Source organism: Zingiber officinale, chromosome 2A (assembly GCF_018446385.1).
Source record: "Zingiber officinale cultivar Zhangliang chromosome 2A, Zo_v1.1, whole genome shotgun sequence".
Classification (NCBI taxonomy): Eukaryota; Viridiplantae; Streptophyta; class Magnoliopsida; order Zingiberales; family Zingiberaceae; genus Zingiber; species Zingiber officinale.
This window is the reverse complement of record NC_055988.1, coordinates 19,473,689-19,496,822: the sequence shown is the minus strand read 5'-3', so window position 1 is coordinate 19,496,822 and position 23,134 is coordinate 19,473,689. Positions and strand designations below refer to the sequence as shown.

The window sequence follows — 23,134 nt, the reverse complement described above, 5'->3', positions numbered from 1 at the left end:
GGAGTGATATGCGTGTTGCCAAAAGCCTTCATTTGACGACGCATATTGTTTAATGCGTCGCTAAATGATACAAAATAAATGTGGGAAAATTCCCTCCTAATGTTCTATCTTTTAGCGACGCGAAACATTCCACGCATCGCTAAAAGGTCATATTTTGCGACGTTAACCGTGCTATGCGTCGCTAAAAGTCCGAATTCTTGTAGATTATATATAATTATTTGACAGTCACTGACTGTTCGATTCTGACTTTGGATTCCCGTCCGGAAACCCTAGGTCAAATCGACGCCTACTGTTCCCTCACCGGGGAACGCACCCTCACCTACTCCACTCAGGAGAGTTTACCTATTGTCAGTTGATCCTCCATACCAACTGGACTTTTGCTCAGCGCCCGAGGTTCCAGGACTTTTCGCTGGACATCCGCTTCACAATCCGCCCAGTCTTTCACTGGTTCATGACACCAGAACTTTCCACCTAGAGTCCTCAACTTTAGGACTTTTACCCGAAGTTTTCGACCAGTCAAGACTTCCCGCCTAGGGTTACCACCCCCTAGGACCTAGGGTTACCTCCCCCTAGGGGTTTTCACTTGTCTAACCGCAGCTAGGTCTTTTGCCTAAGTACACTTAGGACTTTCCTGCAAGTTTCTTCAACCACGTTAGATAACAAATAACCTTAACTTTGAACCCTTTGCCATTATCAAAACTTAGGTTCGATAGTCGGATGCTTCCCGCACCAACAAACATGTCCTAGTCTACCATGCCACAAATATGAAGACTTAAGCATATAAGTGGAAGAGCTTTCATTTTTATTTGTCTTAGGCCTATTAACCATTACATTGAGCTTGAACAACTCATCAGATACATAGCCCCTTCCTACAAACATTTCATTCTTGGACAGTACAACCTTGTATGACTCAAAGACAATGCAAAAGTCATGCTTGCTTAACAGTGATCTGGATACTAGATTCTTTCGAATCTCTGGAACATACAACACATTGTTCAGAGTAAGGTCCTTGCCCAAGATCATCTTCAGCACCACTTTTTCTTGGCACATGATGTTCGAGGTTGCTTAGTTCCCCATGAATGGTTTGTCTCCATTGACTTCTTCGAAGTTGTGGAGCAGCTCCTTGTTGTAGCAGACATATCTGGTGGCTCTAATATCGATCTACCGTTACCACGAGTTTGAACCCACCAGGTTCAATTCAGAGACCACGACGCAGAGATCATCCATTTCTGGTCCCTCATTTAGGTTGGCCTCCTGCTTCTTCTTCGATTTTCTGTACTCCAAAGATTTGTGACTGACTCGATCACAGTTGAAGCACTTCCCAGAGAACTTCTTCTTGTCAATGCCTCGTTTGGGTCCCATTTTGGAAGATTTGGAGGTCTTCCATTTTGAACTTTAACCGTGTTTGACCACATTGACTTTCACAATAGCCTGAGAAAACAACTTTCTCTCTGAACTCTTATTGTCTTCTTTGATGCGAAGTCTAACAATGAGTTCCTCCACATTCATCTCCTTCTGCTTGTGCTTCAGGTAGTTCTTGAGGTCATTCCAATGGGGGGGGGGGGACTTCTCAATGATAGTAGCCACCTGGAAGATTTAACTCAGAACCATCCCTTCCAAGTGGATCTCGTGCAAGATCACCTGAAGCTCTTGGACTTGGCTAATCACCATCTTGTAGTCAACCATCTTGTAATCTAGGAATCGAGCCACGATGAACTTCTTGGCTCCTGCATCCCCCGTCTTGTACTTCTTGTCCAGGAGCTCCTACAACTTCTTAGTCATTCTCTTCATGCTATACACAATGTACAACGAGTCAGCAAGGCAGTTGAGCATGTAGTTTCAGCAAATGAACTCAGAATGAGTCCATGTTGTAGGATCGAAAAGACGCTAGAGGAGGGGGTGAATAGTGTTTGTCAAAAATTACGACTAAAAATAAGTTACGCAGCGAAAATAAGAAGGTAAAAAAACCGAGAAACCAAGCGCTAACATAAGTCATTTTTACTTGGTTCGAAGCCTTCGACAACTCCTACGCCAAGGCCCACACTCATCGAGTGCTTTCGTTGGGCAATCACTATCAATTTGTAAATCTATTACAAAAGTTGAGTATAAGACTTGAAAATAATAAAGTTATCGACAAACAGAAAGGAAAATGAAGTTTCTCGTTCCTTGAGCTTTGGAGTAGCTTTTTGGTGTTGTCGGAGCCTTTTTGGAGCAACACTTGAATATGAAAGCCGTAGCAGTTGATATATGAAGCTCTTGGTCAAAGACCTTTATATAAACCTATTCCAGGTATTTGGAACCCCTTCGGGCGCTTAGACCATGCTGACGTGGCTCAGCCAGCCAACGTGATCCAACTTAGCTCCTAGATAGATTTTCTGGTCCGGTCGCCTAAACTGACTTCGGGCGCTCGAGTGCCCGTGGCACCCGCCCAGGCAAGCTGGTCCAGGCGTCTGAACCAGCTCCAGGTGCTCAGACTCCCCTTTTCTTCAGCAGTTTCTTCCTTGCAGAAAAGAGTTAGTCCAGGCAACAGAAAATATATTTACCCTACAAAACAGAGTTAGCACAACATAATAAAATATGAGCAGTAATTAGATTATGTCTCCACGAGACTAGGATCTAGTCAAGGTCTTAGCTTATGTTTCCTAAATGGACCTAAGCTAGACCGACGTCTATAGTTCCCTCAACCGGGAACACGTCCTCACTGGATCTCTCCTCCAGTTGCTTACCTTCACTTACCACTTACAGTCACTTGACTTGTCTTTGACCCACCAGGTTTTTTCTCCAGCTGTCAAGTCCATAAACCCAACTGGACTTCAGCCAGTTGTCAGATCTCGTAGACCCAACCAAACTTCCCACCAGATATTGGATCCCGTGGACCTATCTAGATTTTGCACCAACTATTGGGTCCCGCGGACTTAGTTGGATTTCACACCAACTATCAGGTCTTGCAGATCTAGTTAGATTTCAGCCTGGTGTCAGGTCCTTCAGACCAGTCAACTCCAGCATACTCGGTAGAAAAGTTAGACAAACAACACATTTAACTTTAACCTATTTGTCATACATCAAAACTAGATTGTTTGTGCAACTTGCACCAACACATGCCTCTACCGCACTGATGGTCTGTGCATCAGTATCCTCAGCACGCTTGGGAGGGTTCTCGGTCAAAAATAGAGTCAGATTGAATATGGTTAAGTAGAAGAGCATCTTCTGCTGCCACCTTTTGAAGTTCAGTCCACTAAACTTCTCTAGTTTTTCCCTGTGATTGATTAGCATAGTTTCAATCAGGGTGGAGGGCCCCTTCATGTGTTGAGTCTGTTGCACCTCAATACTTTGTTTTGTGGCCATCTCAACAGAACCGAGTCTGTTTCAGCATTGTCGGACAATTTTTTGTCGGAGATATTGGGGAAATAGTCGAATTTAAATATACCAAATTAAATTCAACTTATATGTTGAGATAACCTGAGTAGATAATCTCAGACTACCAGCAGGGGTTGGTTTCTGCCAAGTGCTGAGTCTAGACTGCATAATGGCCGAGCAGTAGAGTGAGCTGAAAGGTTGAGCGAACGAGCAGCAGATCTCGACGAGTGTCCGACTGAGCAGAGCATCCGATTGGGTAGTAAGGTCGGGCGGGCAGAGTGGCCGAGTGTCCGATCAGGAAGAGAAACTAAGCGAGCAGTGTGGCTGAGTCACCGAGAGAGCAGAGCAGACAATTGGTCGGTCGAGCAGATTAGCCGACTGAGTATAGCGGTTGAATAACAAATCAGTTTGAGTGATTGATCGGGCAGATTAGCCGACTCGGTATGCCAATCGGGTATAGCGGTCGAGCAGCATACCAGTTTGAGTGATCAATCAAGCAAAATAGTCGATCGGGTATATCGACCGGGTAGTGCGGTCAAGCAAGCAAAGCATCATATCAGTTTGAGTGACCGATCGAGCAAAGTGGCCGATCGGGTATGTCGATCGGGTAGTGTGGTCGAGCGAGCAGATCAGTTTGAGTCAGCGAGCGACTGGATTGACAAAACAGTCAAGCGGGTAGAACACCTGACTGGGGAGAGCAATCCATGTGTAGTACAACCCAAGTGCGCGAAGAATCCCAACGGGCGAATGGATCGAGGCCTGCAAGGGTCGCAGTTTCCTTGAAAGAGATTTGCCCCACCTTCGGCTACGCTTCAAGGTTTACTCGGGTCATTTATTCCCCATGATATAATGGTTAACTGTGATTTCCACCAAGCACTAATGGTCACGGTGAACTGAGTGGTACCCGACTGCTATCACGGGCTCTCTGCTGAGCAAGAGTTGCACGACATTAGACCTGACCACAATTTGGAATCGCCGATTCGAGTCGACCCTTAACCTTAACCACCCAAAATGGTTACGATTCACGGTTCAGAACCGCTGGTTCATGGTTTGCCATGGTTCAAGATTATTATATTAAAAAAATAAAAAATAAAAAATATTTTAAAAAAGGGTTTATACTTATTTAAGTTGCCTACGTATCCCCTTAGGGTATAAGGGAATCAAATCCCACGTAGTTCTTTTATATTTTTATCCTTTTACATTGTCACTCACTTTCATTTCTCGTTCCTGTTGTATTCGTTCCTTCAGTATCAAAATCTTCAACTTTGTCATCTAAAAGTCGCATTCATTGGATTCTTTTCTCAGCTCTGGTCCAATCGTCAGTAATGCTTGGGCTTCCAATGAGTCGGGAGACAAAGTTGATCGTCGTTCATCTAATATGTTGTCGTTAGCACTGAACGTCTGCTCCACAGCAACAGTTGACACTGGACAAGCTAAAATTTCTTTGGCGATCACGGAGAGGACGGGAAAACTTTGAGCCTTCTGTGACCACCACTTTAAGATATCAAAATTTTCGCTATCTACTTCATTAAAATAAAAAAAGTCATAAAATAATTCTCAAATTCTTGTGTGGAACTTGAGGATTCTCATGGACGTTTCGTCCATTTTTTTTTTAATAAAAGTTGTGTTTTTGTAAGTTTTAGATTACTAGTAGTAGTTTGTTGTATTTCAGAAATATTAATTTGTGTTTAATATTTTACATAATATTGATTATAAATATCATATAAATAAATTCTAACATTATATATAATATTAACTAGATCAGGAGAACAAGTATCTTTAATTGGAATTAAATCATCATAATATAAAGTTAACATTTCTTGTAAAACTTTTAATTTAAATTTAGGATCTAAAGTAAATGCAATTAAATAAATTTCAGAAATAAAATAAATATATTTTCCCTATTTAGTTTTTATGGCTAAGATGCAAGAAGATAAATATTCATTATTAATATGTTCATTTAAAACTAATACAAACTAATTCAGCAGTCGGATAATAAACATAGGAAAGTTGTTCGATTGTATCATTAAATACTTTTAAAATTTCATAAATACTAATACAAATATTTCATTATTGTGAAAATAAATATATATTAGTATTAGTATTTTGTGCAAAAAAATAAACATAATAATTATTTATATTAAAATGAATCTTGTAATAATTGGTATGTTGAATTCTAATGTGTTGGTACATGACGTGGAAATTTTTTAGGTCTCATTCCATTAGTTTTACAAATCTTACCCCATTGTTTCATTATAGATAGATGAGACCATAAATAAGAAATTATAATTCTAATTGGTTTAATATAATTTTCTAAAATTTTTAATCCATCTTGAACACATAAATTTAAAATATGACATACACAATGAATATAAAAAAATAAACTACCAATAATATGTTGACAAACAAATTTTAGATCATCTATACAAGCGGTATTAGAACAAGCATTATCTAATGATATTGAAAATATTTTATGAGTTAATCTATATTCTTCTAAGATTAAACATAATACTTGTGCGATGTTATGAGCATTATGTGATTCATCAAAAACTATATAAGCTAACAATCTTTTTTGGAGGTTCTAAGAGTTATCAATCCAATGGCAAGTCACACCCATATATGAATGTGTTTGCGAATGATCACTCCAAATATCGGAACATAAAGAAACTTTATTATCTAATTTACTAAATTCATCAATTAAATTCTTTTTTCCTTGTTTTATTAATTTTTTAATTGTACGAATAAGTGTAGTCCTAGGAACACGTTTAGCATTGTGGATTAAGAAATTTTTTATAAAAATCTTTAAATATGCATTTAAATCCAAAACTAAAAGAAAGATCTTTTATTATATTGAAACAAATTTAGCTAATGATTCTCTTAATTTATTATCTGAATATAAAAATAAACCGGAATCAGTACTACCGCTAGTTGAAGAAAATCTTAATAATCGTGTTTGAGAACGGTTGAGTCCATATTCCATCGGGTACTTCGTTTCTACATGTCATTTCAATGACTCATAGCCATCGCCCGCTTGAAATTTGTAGGAAATATTGCAGTGCTTACATTTTGCACGCATTTCTCTCGACAGAAAAGTGACATTCTCAAAATGTTTAGTGAAAATAGAAAACTTTAGAGGAGAAATTTTTGAAGCTTAGATGAAATTTCATCGATACTTTCTTGTGTTTCGGGTGTCGGATTCGGAAGGTGCTCAATCTCATCATCGGTGGATTGAATGTTGGGGTCCTCCTCTCGAGGATTCACTATTTCCTTTCCCTTTCGAGCTTGAGATGATGCACCTTCATGGTCTCTTTCTATTGTAATTGAAAATTAGAAATGAAAGTGCGTAGAAATGAAGAAGAAAACGTACAGAGAATACGAAATTGAGATTAAGAGTAAAGAAGATGCATATGAAAATGATAAAATGAGCTCTCTATTTATAGAGTTTGGATAGTAATGAAACTAAATCATAGTCATTAATCAAAACATGGTCAAATGATTCTAACCGTTGAAAAAATACAAAAAAAAAAAAAAAAAATCCCCTACTCCTCTCTCAATGGCTAGGAACCGCTGGTTTCCAACGGTAAAAAAAAACCTGTTGAACCGATAATTAACTAGCGGCCCGCCAGTTTTGCACTTAAGGAATCGGAACCGGCCCGACAACTTGCTAAGCCGATTCTGGTTCAGCTCGGCAAATCGGGTCAATGGGCAACCGACCTGTTGACCTGGTTACGGGCCGGACTCGGTCCGAGGTCAGATCTACATGATAGGGAAGGAGGAGAACGGAGGTGGAGAGCTACTGCTTCTTTTTTATGTGTGCAACCCTTTTTGCTAATGATCGCATCGTGCTCGCACACGAGTCAATTTGGTTTAGTATAATCCGGGTCCTGAACTTGCACCCCTCATGTGTATCCACGTGTGAGATAGAGTCTCTTCTCATGTATTTATTTACATCATCAATACATGTGAATCAATATAAATCACTAATATACCTTAAAATTCTTAATGTGAGAATAAATTTTATTTATAATAGAAGTTCATGTCTCTTCCACCTCCTCTTAATCCCACCTCCTCTTCATTAAGATATATCCAACACATCTCACCTAAATACCTGCTAAGTAATCTGTTCCCAATTAACAAGTTAAAGATGGTATTTTGTTGCATCATTAATTAGTTGTATATGATGTTTCTAAAAGTTTCCGATTTGCTGATTTTTTATTTTACTTCTGGTTCAGTTCTTTTTTATATTTTTGTTTACATTTTATCTTTATACGATTGGTTGCCTTTTGGACATGCATAAATATTTAATTTACAGTAGTTTGGGTATAGTTTTCGTTCGGTGAGGTATCCTTCAGTCATCGGGACGCGATGGTTTTTCCTTAATTAATTAGGGCTAGTGACCATGTAAATTTATACCAATACGTACGTAAGAGGATGAGTAACCTTACAAATTAAAAGTGGTAGTGGATAAATTTCTCTTAATAAATGGTTGATCTAAGAAACAATAAGCGCTACCTGATTTATTCTAATGATCAATACGTACGTAAGAGGAAAAATAACCTTACAAATTAAAAGCGACAGAATCCCTTCTCAATTTTTAAGATATTTAAGAATCAAGTCTCAATTTTAACGAATCAATAGATAAATTTCTCTTAATAAATGGTTGATCTAAGAAACAATGAGCACAATTTGATTTATTTTAATGATCAATAAAATTTTTTTATGAAATGAAACATATCACCTTCAAAATTCAACTAATAATAATAATAAAAAATATATATAAGCTTACCCATCAACTAAGAAAAGGATTTAATCCTAACCAAGAGCCACACAAGGTTAGAAATGATGATCACACCCATAGGACCACCAACCACAATCTCTAATAGAATATAAACAAGGGTAAAGAAGGAGGTTGCATTAGGAGATTACAACAACAATCTTAAAGAGTTTTAGGGTGGTGGTGGTGGACGACTAGTGGCTTATCAACCTCACACTAGGAAAGGGATATACCTTTTCCCTTCCCTTAATTAATTGTCTTGACCAAGCCCATTTTAATGTCTAAGATATGACTTTCTTTATATAAAATCTTCATTTTATTTAATTTTAATTTAATTTAATTAAACGCACGGATAGGGATCGGGGATTGGAGGGAGGAGAGGATAATTAAGGCCTAATCAAGTCATCTCCTTCTAACCTACACGGAGTAGGGCACACGATGACGGCGCCCGCCTGATTCTGTTAATGCACGGTTAAGTGTTTGACGTGGGTTTTACGGGATCGTCGCGGGTGTCGTCCGTTGGGTTGCGCCGATGGCGAACGCCGTCGGGGCTGGGGTTTCCAACGGCCGCGAGAGTGGCGAGGGCGGCGGCGGACCGGGAGGGGGGCGCTCGCCGCGGTGGACCAGGCAGGAGATACTGGTGCTGATCAAGGGGAAGCGCGCGGTGGAGAGCCGCGGAAGGGTGCGCGGGCGGGGCGGCGGTGGCGTAGGGGGTGGCGGGGAGGTGGGAACGGTGGAGCCTAAGTGGGCGTCGGTCTCGTCCTACTGCCGGCGGCACGGCGTGAATCGAGGTGCGGTGCAGTGCCGGAAGCGGTGGAGCAACCTCGCCGGCGACTTCAAGAAGATAAAGGTGTGGGAGGCGAGCGGAAAGGAGTCGTTTTGGACGATGAGGAATGATCTGCGGAGGGAGAGGAAGCTGCCGGGGTTTTTCCACCGGGAGGTGTACGACATCCTCGACGGGGCGGACTTGCCGGAATCGGAAGCGGAGGTTGAGCCGGCTGCGGAAGAGGACGACGGTAAGAAAGGGGACGGACTAACACCGCCACTCGACAGCAGGCCGACAGAGACCGAGGATGGATCCTTCTCGGAGGAGGAGAAGGAGGCAGAGGAAGAGGAGGAAGATGATCCATCGCCGCCACCGCAGCCTGTAGCAGCTGTGCCAATCTCCGGTAAACGGATTTTTGATCGATCACTCAATTTTAAGGATTCACGTACCAAATCGCTTGATTCCGATAGATTTTTGTTGTTCTTCCTCTAATGTTTTGTGTAATTGATGTTGTACAGAGAAGAACTGCGAATCATCTGGACAAGAGAGAACTGACTCTGATGAAGGTAATGGTTTCTGATCTATTTTACTGAAAATTATAGAATATTTTGTTTACTCTTCCAAGATATTGAACTGAAATCATTCGATTTTATTTGTTTCTTCAAACTCATCCGATATCTCTAGTGACATAAATCATTAGTTTTCTCATTCAATCATGAAGCAGAGAATGATATTTCTGGTATTGGTGGTAGGGAAAGGATAGATATCACCAACAGAAGTGGGAATTATCGGAGTATCACACAAGCTGAGTTAGGAAGTTGGAGAAGAACCTAATTTCCATTTAGTAACGCAACCCAAAGTCTGTTTGTAAATATACTCATACCTAATACTTCTAAATTTGATTGAAATTCAACTTCTTTTTTCTAATTTGTATTCTCATCCCATTTCTCAAAACATGAAAACTCTTTAGGGTTCTGTTAGGTTTAGTAGTTACCATCAAAATTTATCTAATTCATATATCCGACTCCACATGGCTGGGAAAAACTTGATGATGATTCTCATCCCTTTGTTAATCGAATCATGTTCTTCTTCTTTTTTAACATTCTTCGGTTCTTATTCAAAGCAATTGATAGGTCGACAGGATAATTTTAGTTCCCAGAGAGAGAGCTGTCAGAATGTTCCTTCTTTGTATTTATCTTTATCATCTTCTAGTATTCAGTTGGTTCTTTTCCAGTTCTTTAGGCACCATAAAAGATCATCCCAATTCAGTGTCATCAAAGTCACCAAGTTAAAATGATCCTTCTCATGAACATACTACTGCATTTACAATCAAGCTAAGAAGATGTTAAATCTATACAGCTTCATACGATTTTGTTATGACACTAAGGTTCAGAAACATGGTTTGGAAGGGATTGAAAGGGTTCTATTGTATCGAAGCTTGCTTTACCGGTGCATGGCATACGTATACAATTTTGATACCGTAGCGAAGTAAAAAATAGACAAGGATTAAGTGGTTTTATATCAGTATAGCTGTTTCTTAAATCTAGCTGTTTGAAGGTTCTATTTCCATCTAGATTTTGGTTAACTAGTTTACCTGTACGCAGCTATGGCAACGGACAAACAGCATGCTCAGAACCCTGAGAAGGGCTCCCCGTCACATGAAGGCCATAAGCGGAGACGAATATCACCAGAAGGAGACGAAGACGATGATCTGCAGACTAGACTGATCAAAATTTTAGACCAGAACAGTAGAATGCTGACGGCACAACTAGAAGTTCAAAATCTCAATTTCCAATTGGATCGAGACGAGAGGAAAGATCAAACAAACGGTCTGCTCATCGTCTTCGACAAACTAGCTGATGCTCTTGGAAAAATAGCTGATAAGTTATAACTATGAATTAGATACTGGCATGTAAATTTTTCAACTTTTTTCTAGAGTGATAAGCTTTTCAAGTAGCAGGAATAGGATGTTTTAGAGTGATAAGTTTTTGGCTCAATCATATGCATTCTTAATGCTGTTGTTCCTTTGTAGATCTATAGCCATTGTCAATGTTTTCTCACTCAGAAAGAGCCAAATAGTCACCTTCGACTCTACTTGGTCTAGACGAGGTTTCCTACGAGGTTAAAATTTCTTGATCAAAATTATATTTACTATAAATTGAATAATACTATCAAGTATCCAACCAGCTAAAAGGAAAAAAAAAACAAATTGGGCGGTTTCTTGGCAAGAACAGAAAGGTAACTTTCAAAGAAAGTATGAACAACAAAGTATAATGCAGATGTAGCGGAAACAACAGCAATAAAAGAGGCACCTTTAAGCAAAGCCAAAGCCTGAGCCTTTCTACCAAGGCTTCAGGTCTCCTTTTGGACCAGCAGTCCAGTTCAGAATTTTCTGACCTGATTTAAGATAAACAGATTCCTCGTGTGGCAGCTTCCGAGCCAGTCCATTCAGTATCTGATGGAACGCGTCGCGAGATTGGGCTGGTTGTGGGAACAACATCGCCTGCTTCATCGAAGGGTTGGCGAGGAGACGCTGTTTTCTCAGAATTACCTCTATCGGTATTGAGGTTAGGATGGTGTCCAGTTTTGGCACATCCTCCTCGGCCACAAACACACCAATTTCCTCCCATGGTATAGCGTCTGCAAATGGAAGCACTATATCATCTGCTATCACTACCGGTATGCAGCCAAACACTACTGCTTCCACCAATCGAGGACTCCATGGCGCCCAACCTAAGGGGCACAAGCAGAATACTGCTCGCTGCATATCTTCATAATAAGTGGTAGGATGTTCCGTAGAGATGTCAAAAAGTGGGTTGTTCTTGAAGTTCTCCCATACTGATGCCCGGGCACCTCTATTCCAACACAAAGCAGTAAGGTATGCCATTGAACATCAGTAATCTTAAGCTTTACATAAACTAAACTTGTCGGTAGTTAAAACTCACCTTGCATAGTATCCACCCTCTGGATCGTTCCCTACATCATAAAATAAGCCTCGGAAATAAACAAAAATGGAACGAGGAGTGTCAGGAGGTATCAAATGAGCCTGCATTTTCTGTGGAGGGGCATATGGAGGAATAACAATTGAACCATCCTTCAAGCAAACATGATTTCGTTGCCCAAAGGTCTGAACCAGTGTGGCACGCTTAAGCAAGTGTAAGATTCCTCGTTCAATAGCTTTTTCTTCCTATAGTATCAGATTTGATAATTATAAGAAGGTAGTGTGAAATAGTAAAAGAAAGTTCGCAAAAAGATAACTTTCACTACGGCAACCATAGAAAACTCACCTGGTAGTGAAAACATGCACCAAAATCGTGTGGTGTAATAAAGAAATGGTCAGCCCCTTCAGTTCTGTTCCAGTAAGGCCAAGTAGTGGATATCAACTCTATTGCACTTCTCATCATCCGTGGCGATTTGAAGGGTAATGGGAGTCCATTAGGAGTTAGGTCACAAGTCGTATAAACAGGGGTATAAAACCAATCAGCTTCTTCTGGATTAGAAGTTCTGACAGCGCTTGAGAGCAGAAAACGATGCATGTATATCTCAGCAGCGAACATGTGATTGAGGCATCTGGGATCCTTTTGGAGAATCTTTTTGTTGTACTTGCTAGGTAGCTCATACACAAACACTTTCAACCTGCCAACAGGATCATCCTCTAGAACATCGCCCGCACTCCCTGCAGTAAAGACACTTAGCAATCTAATAGTGACATATGTTTGGCCATGAATATTGTCCAAGAGTAATTTTAGTTATAATTTAGGGTCTAAAAGGTAGTTCTTACTTAGAAGTGAGAAACAATGACATATGCTTATATTACAAGCTAAAACAACCGGTTGAAATTTTGCCCTTTAAGCATTAATCAAAATGCCTAATAAATCTAAGGTTGTTGCTTTGTCAATAATGTAAAGTTGATAAAAAGAGGGAGCACACATAACACAAGGCACTTTCACTTTCAGCCATTGTTATAATCTAAGTTGCTCTAGTATGAGTATCTGAAATGGGCATAGATCTATGCACTTAAGTGCACAACACAATTACTAATGAAAATTTAAACAAATGATAGATATATGTGTCATATGTCCACTCGCAGTGGTGGTCTTTGATTATCGGCATCCATAGGTATCAACAGGTAAATGAGGAATCCAAGTATCAGAGCTTATGATGGAATGCACTTTCAACCTAAGATTATCAAGAGAAGGATAAATAATTAGGCCAATAAGAAATTTAAGGGCATCTTTAATCTTGAGCATGAATTTTATCTTGATTCCACAGCTGTTTCTAAGTGTGGATTATATCAAATTGTATTAGAACATCAAGGTTACAGTTGTCATACCATGCCCCTCTAATAGTAATGTGCTGACAGTGAAATTGCAGTGCAATAATGCTCAAACCATAAACCTCGACATAACCTTCAATACCTAAGTATTTCTATCGTAACGGTTTCCATAACCTGATGATTTTATCCACATTGACATCAAATTATGATATTAGTCATAGTTTGAGTGTGATAACCCACTTTAAAAAATTAAGATTGGACAGAAATACATATGCTTTTCCAGTTGCAAACTCCTTTCATATAATAATTCAAATTTGCAAATCTTGATACCAAGTATATCCTAGATCAATCCCTAAACAAGAAAAATAAAGAGATTTCCGAACAACGCTTTAAATTTTGATTTTTCCCAAAAGGCACGTGATACTTTATTTTGCTCAAATCATGCAGCTCTCTCACCTGTGATTTAGCAAACAAAAATCTTTCTATCTTTTTAACTTATCATGATGGTGAAAACTTGTCCATTTATACTAGTAAATTGGTAAGAGCGATAGATATACCCAGATTTTCTTTTAATTAAAATGGACCATCAAGAAATATCTTCAAAATTCTACTTGATGGACCAAATCATTTAATTTTAGTAAGAAAGTCATATTAGAGGTGAGTTGTTTATGTGTTTTCAAGTTGAAATAGATCATCAAGGTCATTTTAAGGAAAGCTTCTTGATGACACAAATCATGCCATTTTGACAAGAAAATTATACTAGAGGTTTTGTAGAAGTCTCAAGTACAATGTTCATGTGTTTTCCAGTAAAAACAGAAGATCAAGGATATTTTGACAAGAACTCTTTAATCAATGAAATCATGTCATTTTTTGACTAGGAAATTATACTAGAAGCTTTCTAGGAATCTCAAAAGATTAATTTTGATTTGAAATTTTGATGAATCAAAATAACTCACTTTGGGGAAAAAACAATTCAAAAGATGATTTGTTTTCAATTCAAAATCATTTGAAATTCCTAGGAAGCTCTGATATGATCTTCTAGCCAAAATGTAATTTTAGCAATCAAGGAATTTCTATCAAAATCTCCTTAATGGTCCATTTCAACTTGCACATGAACAGTCCACCTAAGAACTCTTGCCTCTGATATGAATTTCTTGTTAAAATGACATGAGGAGTTTTTGTCAAAATTCCCTTGAGGCACAACTCAAAAATATATGAATAATCCACTTGAGACTTCTAAAAAACCTTTGATAAGTTTCTTGCCAAAATGGCATGATTTGTTCTAGAAAGAGATTTTGTTTTTTGCTCAAGGCAAGGAAAAAACACCTTAACGGTCCATTTTAAATACAAAAAACTTATATGCATCTCTTGCTCTTACAAATTGATTGTTATACTTTTTAAGAAGCAAACATTACCATTAAAAAGTTGGAGAAGAGAAGGATTTATATGCTTCTCTCGCTCTTCTTAGTTCACCGTGCAAGGTTTTTTGGGTTTGTAAAGAAAAAGTAAGATTTGAGGGGGGAAAAAAATGCTTTTCTCTATTGGAAGAACCCAAACTCAAGTTGGCCTTTGGGAAATCTACTAAAAAGAAGCCCCAAGATGGCTGTCATAGCAAAAGGTTTTCATAGTAATAAGGTAAAATGTTCACAAACATAATGAATCCATGGATCATGATCAAGAAGAATTTTTTGGGAGACAATTTAAAATTACTAAGAGTATATTCACATTAAGAACTCCATATCAAGCCCCTCTTAAACAAGATAGAAGAGATAGAAGCAAAAAAACCACAAACCAGTGCTACTAAATGATGAATTAAGCAAAAACAAACTCTATAATTTCTTATCAAACCACATTGTGGTAGAAGCAAAAAACGACAAACATTCTCCATATCCACATTGTGATACCACTACCAAATTGATGAATTAAGAAACACCAGAAATTTTATAATTTGAGATCAAGCAGCTAGTCAGTCAAATTTGCATCTGTAATTTTATTCCAGAAAAAAGAGGTAAACCCATCATAAACTCACATCTTATAGGAAGAGTAGAACTCGAGTCAAACAAAAAAAAATAACCAAATTCGTTTCTCGTAAAGAAAGGAAAGGTATAACTAAGTTGACATCAGTAAGAAAAAAACTTTATAGTTCTACCAACTTGATGATGAAGCAGCTCTAAAGACTCTAATTTGAGATCAAGCTAATCAGTAAAAAAATGTTCTCTGCAGTCTCAACTTCACGGAAAACAAAAGAAAAAGAACAATCGTCATGCAGTCGCATCTCACAGGAAGAGGAGAAGTAACCAACTTGGTTTCAGGGAAGGAGGAAAAAAAATAAAAACAGATAAACAAGGAGAAAGGCAGCCCTTAAATCAAATGCCTCCAAGTTCAGATCTAATCTCAAACAAGAGTTATTATCCCCAAAATAAACAGAAACAAAAAAAACAAAATTTTTAATTCAAAGCTCACCGGAAATCCTCTCCGTAGGGCGATTGGGTTGGTGCTCCTCTCCAAGAATTCCCTGGAAGAGAGAGCAAAGGATCAGCAGCGGCAGAACTCGAAAGCCGCCGGCCATAACCCCCTCCGATCTCCTCTTGCAGAGAGAAGGGCGACGAGATCGAAGAAAGGAGCAAGCTTTACACGGCGAGAAGGGAAGATTCCTCTGGGCAGAGGGTGGGAAAGGACAGGGGGTGGTTGGTGCCCGGAGGCCTGGAATTGGGGACCTGGAAGCTGAGCAGCCAACTAAAAAGGAGGTAATTAAATGAAAAGAAATCGGTGGGGTTGGTCGTAAATGGACTTTTGCTTCAAGAGAGGGGAAAAAACGTGTACCTTGACCTTGCGATGGAAGTGGTTTGTTTGGTCGGATTCAACTATTCGATTCCGGCAGGAAGAAGAAAGCGAGCCAAGGGAGGTGCTCGCTTCGTGTTGGATTAGATCTCAACAAAAATGGCGCAGTCAGTAGTGGCGGCGGGTCGAGTTAAGACGAGCTGTTGGATGGAGAGTCAACGTCAGCCAGCCGAGAGAGAGTGAGTGAGATGTAGCTTCATTTTTGGATCACCCACCAAACTTTCTTTTCTGTTGCCAAACTAAGCCAAAATAAATCACCACGGTAGAATCTTATAATTTTAAGATTATAAAGTATTAGATTGATTTGGTATTATTTGAAATCATCTTTTAATAATGGAATGGAACAGATCAATAAAATCACGTAAGATTAATAAAATCAATACGATCCTGTGTTACAATGAAGTTTAGATAATAGAATCGTATAATCTTCTACTTTAAATAAAGTAACTAATTGTCAAGTTTAACCTTAAAATACTAAATTAATCCTTAATTTGGTTTCCTAAATACATCGGTCAAACAATTCACATTCTCACTCTTAACTCTCATTCCCTTATTTTTTATTATCTCAACTCACATTTATTTAAATTTTTTTTACTAATCTATTTATTCTATTATATAATTATTTAATTGATAATGTCTTCTCTTTTGTAATTCTTATAATCCCTCACGCGGCCATCTTGCAGATCATCACGCCAACCCCACTCTTTTTTTTTTTTGCATTAAGATAAAATTTAATTTTAAATTTTTATTAATGCATTTAATTTATTTAAGGATTTTTTCATCATGTAAGTAATTATTAATAATTTTAAATTTCATATTAGATTGTGGTTTTGGTTCTAATAGTAGAAAATTGAGCAACCGACTTTGGGCTAAAATGTGAAACCTATTTAACTTAGTTTGTATAAATCTATCACTCAGGATCACATATGCGGAGTTGATATTTATAATAGTACAATCACATAGGAAATGAAAGATGATTTCCATCCTCTTAAATGGCTCAGTATTATTGGTCTCATAGTAAAATATAAATAAATAAATTAAGTATGCAGTAAATTTTCAAGAGGAAGGGTATTCCGTGATTATGAGCCTCACGAATTAAACTGTTATTCAAGGAAATAATTTTGCCGCCTAGGAACCAGCTACGCTAAGCCTTGGGATTGAGTTACGTGGTCAGATAGTTAGGACATCTTCAATAATTAAATATTTAAATAAATTTTTTTTAGTCCCTAATGTGTTACATCAACGCCACGTTAAAAACGGAAAATCTACTATTCTCGCTAGGATAAAAAAACCTTTACAATTTTTTATGGGTCCTACGTTATAAATAATATAACTCTCTGCATTACAAATTATAAATCATAATGCAACACTATTTTATTATCAATCACGAGTTTCATTTTCAAAAGAAAAAAACATATTTGAGTTTTCAATACCACTGTTGAACTATAAACCTCAAACCTCACATTTACAATAGTTCAAGCTTTTTTATTGAGATTTTTTGATTTTACAAATCTCTCACAAGTGTGGCAAAATATGATTCGCTCATCCCCAGTACCTCTACTAACCTGTCTCTAAGTTAATGCGAAAGAGGTAAATCACTGATGACTACTAGTCATTAGTGCAGTGACCAAGGCATGAGAGAAGGTATACTTGGACACGTTGAGTTTTGACCCTATGACCTAATATGATAATATCTAATGTCTTAACTACAATACCACTATGAGAAGACTATAAACCTCCCATAAAATTTGCATTGAAGATGTACCAAAGGAGATAAAATAATGGATTTTTATAATTAACACTTAAACACATACTAATTATTTGACCAGGTCAATTGAAATAAAATATACTATGTAGAAACAAACAAAATAAGAATACAAATACTAACACATTTGATTTGATATGATTCGAAATTCTTGTTCTTACTCCACGACTTATATGACTCTTCGATTATGAGTCATTACTGAAAGTCCCACTAGTTTTTTTTCCAAGTCCAACTTCTTTTGGAATTAAAACAATCTCTTACAAGCCTTCCTTACAAGATAAACAATTGAAGCTAAGAAGACCAAAGTTAAAATCTTGGAGAGCTCAGAATATGAATACAATAAAGCTGGAACTCCAACACTTGAATGCTCCTTGTGGTCCTCCTTTTATAGCCTTTCATCAATTTCTTCAGCTTTAGTTCCTTGTCTATTGTTTTATTGTAGATTAGGATATACTTTTGGCCAAATTCAATTGACTCTTTAGCCGACTTAACATGAGTTGTAAATGTGAAAAGTCCAACAGAAAATTAAAAGCTAAAAAATACTTCATAGTTGAAAGTTTAACAAATGAAGTGTTAGAGGAGTGAATTATTGGAAATCTTAACAAATCAAAATTAACCTAGGATAGGACAAGTAGTCGATTGGACACCTGAGGGGTGAAATCCTAAAAAAATTAAATAAACTATTGTCATTGAAAGTCTAAGATGCCACGAGTCCTTAGTAGAGAATTTCTAGTAGGTAGGTTGTGAGGTCAACAGAAAATTAAGCAGGGATGAAATCCTAAATTCAGAATCGACTTATACTCAGTAGATGAGGTCTTAGAGATATGAGATCTAGTAGCACAATATTGATTCAGAATTCGTTGGGTTAGAATCAAAATGTGATGAATATGAAACCACCAAAATTATGATCAACATTTTATTAAAGAGCGCACTTAACTTTTGAAATTTCCTAAAAGGTGTACCATAATTTTATATTTTCTGAATGATGTATTTTTTTTACTAAAATACCCTTATTAAAAAATATAAAAATATTTTCCGCTGCTCTGCTCGGTCGTCAGCTCGGCAGTGGCCGCACTGCCAAACTGTTTGTTAATGTTCGAGCGGCCTGTTCGGGAGGCTACCTGGTTGAGCAACCTCTTGGCGACCTAGCCATGTGCGGCCGCGCATCTGCTCGACCTGGCTACTTGGCCAAGCAACTTCAACCCTGTCTGAGTAGCAAGACCGCTGGGACTGCACACTTTTAGGACACTTGAGAGCTAGAGGAGGGTAAATAGCTTTGATCGCTTCTTATTGTTGTTTTGTGCTTGTCGTCGAATACACAACGGAAACTTGAATGAACTTTGACTCTGCATGTATAACTCTGGGATTTACTTGGTATCCACCTCATTGAGATGATTAATCAAAGGGGCACACCAGCAATCATAGCTTCCACTATCAATTCTCTCCTTCTAGAAAACTTTTCAGAGGCGAAGAAGCCTCTACAAACTTGTTCTTACAAGAACGCAACAAGAAGTAAGAAAGCAAAGACAAATACAATTGAAAATAACTTTACAATCATAATCTTGCTTGTTTGATCTCTTGTAACTTGAAAATGTCACTTGTTGGTCCGGAAATACAGCAACACTATCCTCTAAAATCTAACGACAATAATAGAAAATAATCTCAAATTGATTTTAATCAATTGAGATTTATTATATTTGACATCACAATCAAGATCGACATCACAATCAAGATCACATGAATCAAATAGCAAAAATAATAATACTTCCAAATATGTTATATTTATTGCTATGCTTATAAATTGTATGTCATATTTAATCTTTCCATTATTATTTAGACAACTTGTATAAATAAGCCTATTGGCTTTAGTAAATATCAATCAAAGAATTATTCTCTAAACTGTTTATTTTCTTCATCTATTAGTTTCAACATGGTATCAAAGACATCTTCTCTTCCTCTTAATTTTCCTCTTCCGAATTTTTGTTACAGCAGCTATAGGAATTTCTACATCGAGGTTTGATATCATCATCTACAGTGTGGCAATTTCAGCAACAACCACTTTTCTTCTCCTTTCATCAACAACTCTTTTTTATCAACGGTAGTGACTTCGACAACATCAATCATAGCAAGGTAAAGTTATCATTTGTTCGTTTTATTTTTCTCTTTGTATTTTTTTCTCCTTCTCTGGTTTTTTTCTCTTCTGTTTCTATTAAAAAAAAAAGGAAAAAACAAAAGCAGAAAAAACGAGCAGAGAAAAAAAAAGAAAAAAAGTACAACAAAATGCAAAAAAAATAGTAAACAATATGTCTTCTGTCAATTCTACTGAGATTCCTATGTCATCACAAAATATATCTTTCCCTTTTCATATGATTCCTTCTTTTTCTGTTATGCTTGACCATAATAACTATTTACTTTAGAAATTACAATTTCTTCCTTTGCTTTGTGTTCATGACTTACTTGATCATGTTGATGGTACTTCATCCTTATCTAAAAAAGATGATACATCTTATGTTATTTGGTTTAAGAAGGATCAATTAGTCTTATCTTGGTTAATCTCATCAATTACTGAGCATATACTTCCATTGCTCGTTGGCCTCAACATTTCTCGTCAAGTTTGGGAAGCTCTTGATCATTCTTTTGCATCTCACTCTCAAGCACGGGTTCTCCAACTTTGTCTACAATTATAGTCTGTGTAACAAGGAGATGCCTCTATCAGTGATTATATGCAATCAATCAAGACTATTGCCAACAACCTAGCTACAATTGGACATCCGATCTCTGATCCAGAACTATTAATGCATGTTTTTGCAGGTTTGGGTCCTCAATATGATAGCTTTGTTCCTAGTGTGCCGATAAAGACATAGAATCTGATTCATGGTTTCTATTATGATAAAGACTCGATTGTTCCTAGTGTGATGACTCGCATGGATCAAGTATCACTCGAAACTCTTCATGGTATGCTATCCTCTCAAGAAAGACTTCTACAAATACAATATCAAAGGATATCAGATTCTATATCTTTATCGGCACACATGGTTAGCAAAGCTCCACAACCTGATCAACATAATCAATCTCCTCCCCCACATGGTCATCAAAATCAGATTGGAAGTTTCAGAGGTCGGGGTCGTGGTCGAGGTTGAGGTCGAGGTCGAGGACAAGTACGCTATCAGATTTGCTTCAACTATGATCATTATGCTCAAAATTGTTATAAAAGATATGATTCAAATTTTCGAGGACCTGTATCATCAAATCGACCCCCTCCCCTATTTGGGTAATCTAGTACTAAATCATCTCATTCTGAAGAATTCTCACTCTCTATCCCTCCTATTGCAACGTCATCAGTTCTTGAAACCCCAGGATGACATCCGGATTCTGGAGCGACTCATCATGTTACACCGGAATATGAGAATCTTATAGAAGCTTTGCCTTATCATGGACCTGATGTGGTACAAATAGGCAATGACTTAGGTTTACAAATTGCTCACATTGGAAACACATCATTTCATTCATGTGGTCGTACTTTTCACATGCGCATCACTCTTCATGTTCCTTCTATCACCAAAAATTTACTTTCCGTATACGTCAATTTGCTCTTGATAATAATGTGTTTTTTGAATTTCATCCTCATCATTGTCTTGTGAAGGATCCCGCGACAGGAACTATTCTACTTCAAGGGGACAGTAAAAATGATCTTTATCATCTTCAACCTACATCTGTCAAAACCTTTGTTGGATAACGCACAAACAAATTCTCTTGGCATGCACGTCTTGGTCATCCATCTCTACGTTTTGTTCAGGACATTATTAATCATTTTGGTTTACCAACTTTTTTAGCGTCAGCATCTCATTTATGTGAAGTTTGTATGAAAGTGAAATATCATAAACTACCTTTTGTATCATCTACTCGCAACTCTAGCTTTCCTTGGAACTTATTCACTCTGATGTATGTGATCCTGCTCCTATTCTTTCTAATCAAGATTTCCTTTACAATGTTATTTTTATTAATAACTTTAGTAAGTTCACTTGGATTTTTCCTATGAAAAGAAAATCTGATCTCTTTGATATTTTTTTATCATTTTTAAAAGCATGTTGAGCATTATTTTGATCGTAAAATACTCTTCCTTCATTTTGATTGGGGTGGAGAGTATCGAGCGCTTCATTGCTATCTTATTTTCTCTGGCATCCTCCATCAAGTCTCTTGTCCCCACACTCCTGAACAAAATAGATCCGCCGAGAGAAAACATCATCATGTGGTTGAAACTGCTTTAGCTCTTCTTAATCATGCGTCAGTTCCACTTAAATTTTGGGATGATGTCGTCCAAACTGCAGTCTACCTTATTAATCTTATACCCACTCCACTACTTCAAAATAAGTGCTTATTGAAAAGACTTTATAATTGTCTTCCAAATTACTCTTTCTTTCATATCTTTGGTTGCACATGTTATCCTTGGCTACGACCTTACTCTAAACACAAGTTAAACTCTCGCTCTCTACAATGTATTTTCCTTAGTTATATTAATTTGCATAATGGGTATTGTTGCCTCCATATTTTGACTGGGTGGATATATATTTCTCGACATGTTACTTTTAATGAATCTCTTTTTCCGTTTGCAGTTGCTACCTTGGATCCTCCTTCAAATAATCAAGGCACCTATCTAATATCATCGAGTCATATACTAGAATCCCCACATATTGATTCATCAGGACATATTGAAAGTACAAGGAGGGATGATATCTGTTGGTGCAACATCCCTCAGGTCAAGGTTGACCTGGGTGACCAAGCTGAGTCTTGGTTTGAGTTTAGATGTTTGACAATAAGAAGTTGATTGAAGAAGAGTCAAGTAGGTCAAGGATGACTGGATACTTGTCTGGGAAGTCCTAACTGGGATGTTAGGCAGAAGGAAGTCCTAGTGAGTGAAGCTAGACAGAATGAAAGTCCTGGTGAGTGAAGCCAGGCAGAAGGAAAATCCTGGTGAGTGAAGCCAGGTGAAAGTCCTAGTGAGTGAAGCTAGGCAGTATGAAAGTCCTGGTGAGTGAAGCCAGGTGAAAGTCCTAGTGAGTGAAGCTAGGCAGTATGAAAGTCCTGGTGAGTGAAGCCAGGCAGATGGAAAACCCTAGTGAGTGAAGCTAGGTGGAAGCCCTGGTGAGTGAAGCCAGGTGAAAGTCCTAGTGAGTGAAGCTAGGCAGTATGAAAGTCCTGGTGAGTGAAGCCAGGCAGATGGAAAACCCTAGTGAGTGAAGCTAGGTGGAAGCCCTGGTGAGTGAAGCCAGGCAAGGGAAAATCTAGATGGATCAGGGATTGATCAGACATCTGGTGGAAGTCCAAGTAGGTCAAGGAAGTGACCGGATACTTGGC

The 23,134-nt window shown here is 37.8% G+C and overlaps 2 protein-coding genes across 2 annotated transcripts; one reads left to right on the top strand and one right to left on the bottom strand.

Moving 5' to 3' along the window:
- Positions 1 to 8,540: 8,540 nt before the first annotated feature.
- Positions 8,541 to 10,894, top strand: LOC122040905 (trihelix transcription factor ASR3-like). Its single transcript, XM_042600392.1, has 3 exons — positions 8,541 to 9,300; positions 9,416 to 9,463; positions 10,502 to 10,894. Exons 1-3 carry the CDS (start codon positions 8,664 to 8,666, stop codon positions 10,786 to 10,788), a joined length of 972 nt encoding a protein of 323 aa, XP_042456326.1. The 5' UTR covers positions 8,541 to 8,663; the 3' UTR covers positions 10,789 to 10,894.
- Positions 10,895 to 11,114: 220 nt separating this feature from the next.
- On the bottom strand, positions 11,115 to 16,115 carry LOC122040904 (probable glucuronosyltransferase Os01g0926700). Its single transcript, XM_042600391.1, has 5 exons — positions 15,997 to 16,115; positions 15,637 to 15,909; positions 12,185 to 12,573; positions 11,843 to 12,084; positions 11,115 to 11,752 (listed from the first exon to the last, which is right to left on the bottom strand). The coding sequence occupies exons 2-5, from the start codon at positions 15,740 to 15,742 to the stop codon at positions 11,239 to 11,241; spliced, it is 1,251 nt and encodes a 416-aa protein (XP_042456325.1). The 5' UTR covers positions 15,743 to 15,909; positions 15,997 to 16,115; the 3' UTR covers positions 11,115 to 11,238.
- Between the last annotated feature and the right edge of the window lie 7,019 nt (positions 16,116 to 23,134).

Bases quoted from the DNA above. Each gene is read 5' to 3' on its own strand.
- LOC122040905 (XM_042600392.1), top strand. From the start codon at position 8,664: ATGGCGAACGCCGTCGGGGCTGGGGTTTCCAACGGCCGCGAGAGTGGC. The intron at 9,301-9,415 runs GTAAACGGATTT...GATGTTGTACAG, and splicing joins AGCAGCTGTGCCAATCTCCG to AGAAGAACTGCGAATCATCT. The intron at 9,464-10,501 runs GTAATGGTTTCT...ACCTGTACGCAG, and splicing joins GAGAACTGACTCTGATGAAG to CTATGGCAACGGACAAACAG.
- LOC122040904 (XM_042600391.1), bottom strand. From the start codon at position 15,742: ATGGCCGGCGGCTTTCGAGTTCTGCCGCTGCTGATCCTTTGCTCTCTC. The intron at 12,574-15,636 runs GTGAGCTTTGAA...TCTTTACTGCAG, and splicing joins CCCTACGGAGAGGATTTCCG to GGAGTGCGGGCGATGTTCTA. The intron at 11,753-11,842 runs GTGAGTTTTAAC...GTGTTGGAATAG, and splicing joins GAGGGTGGATACTATGCAAG to AGGTGCCCGGGCATCAGTAT.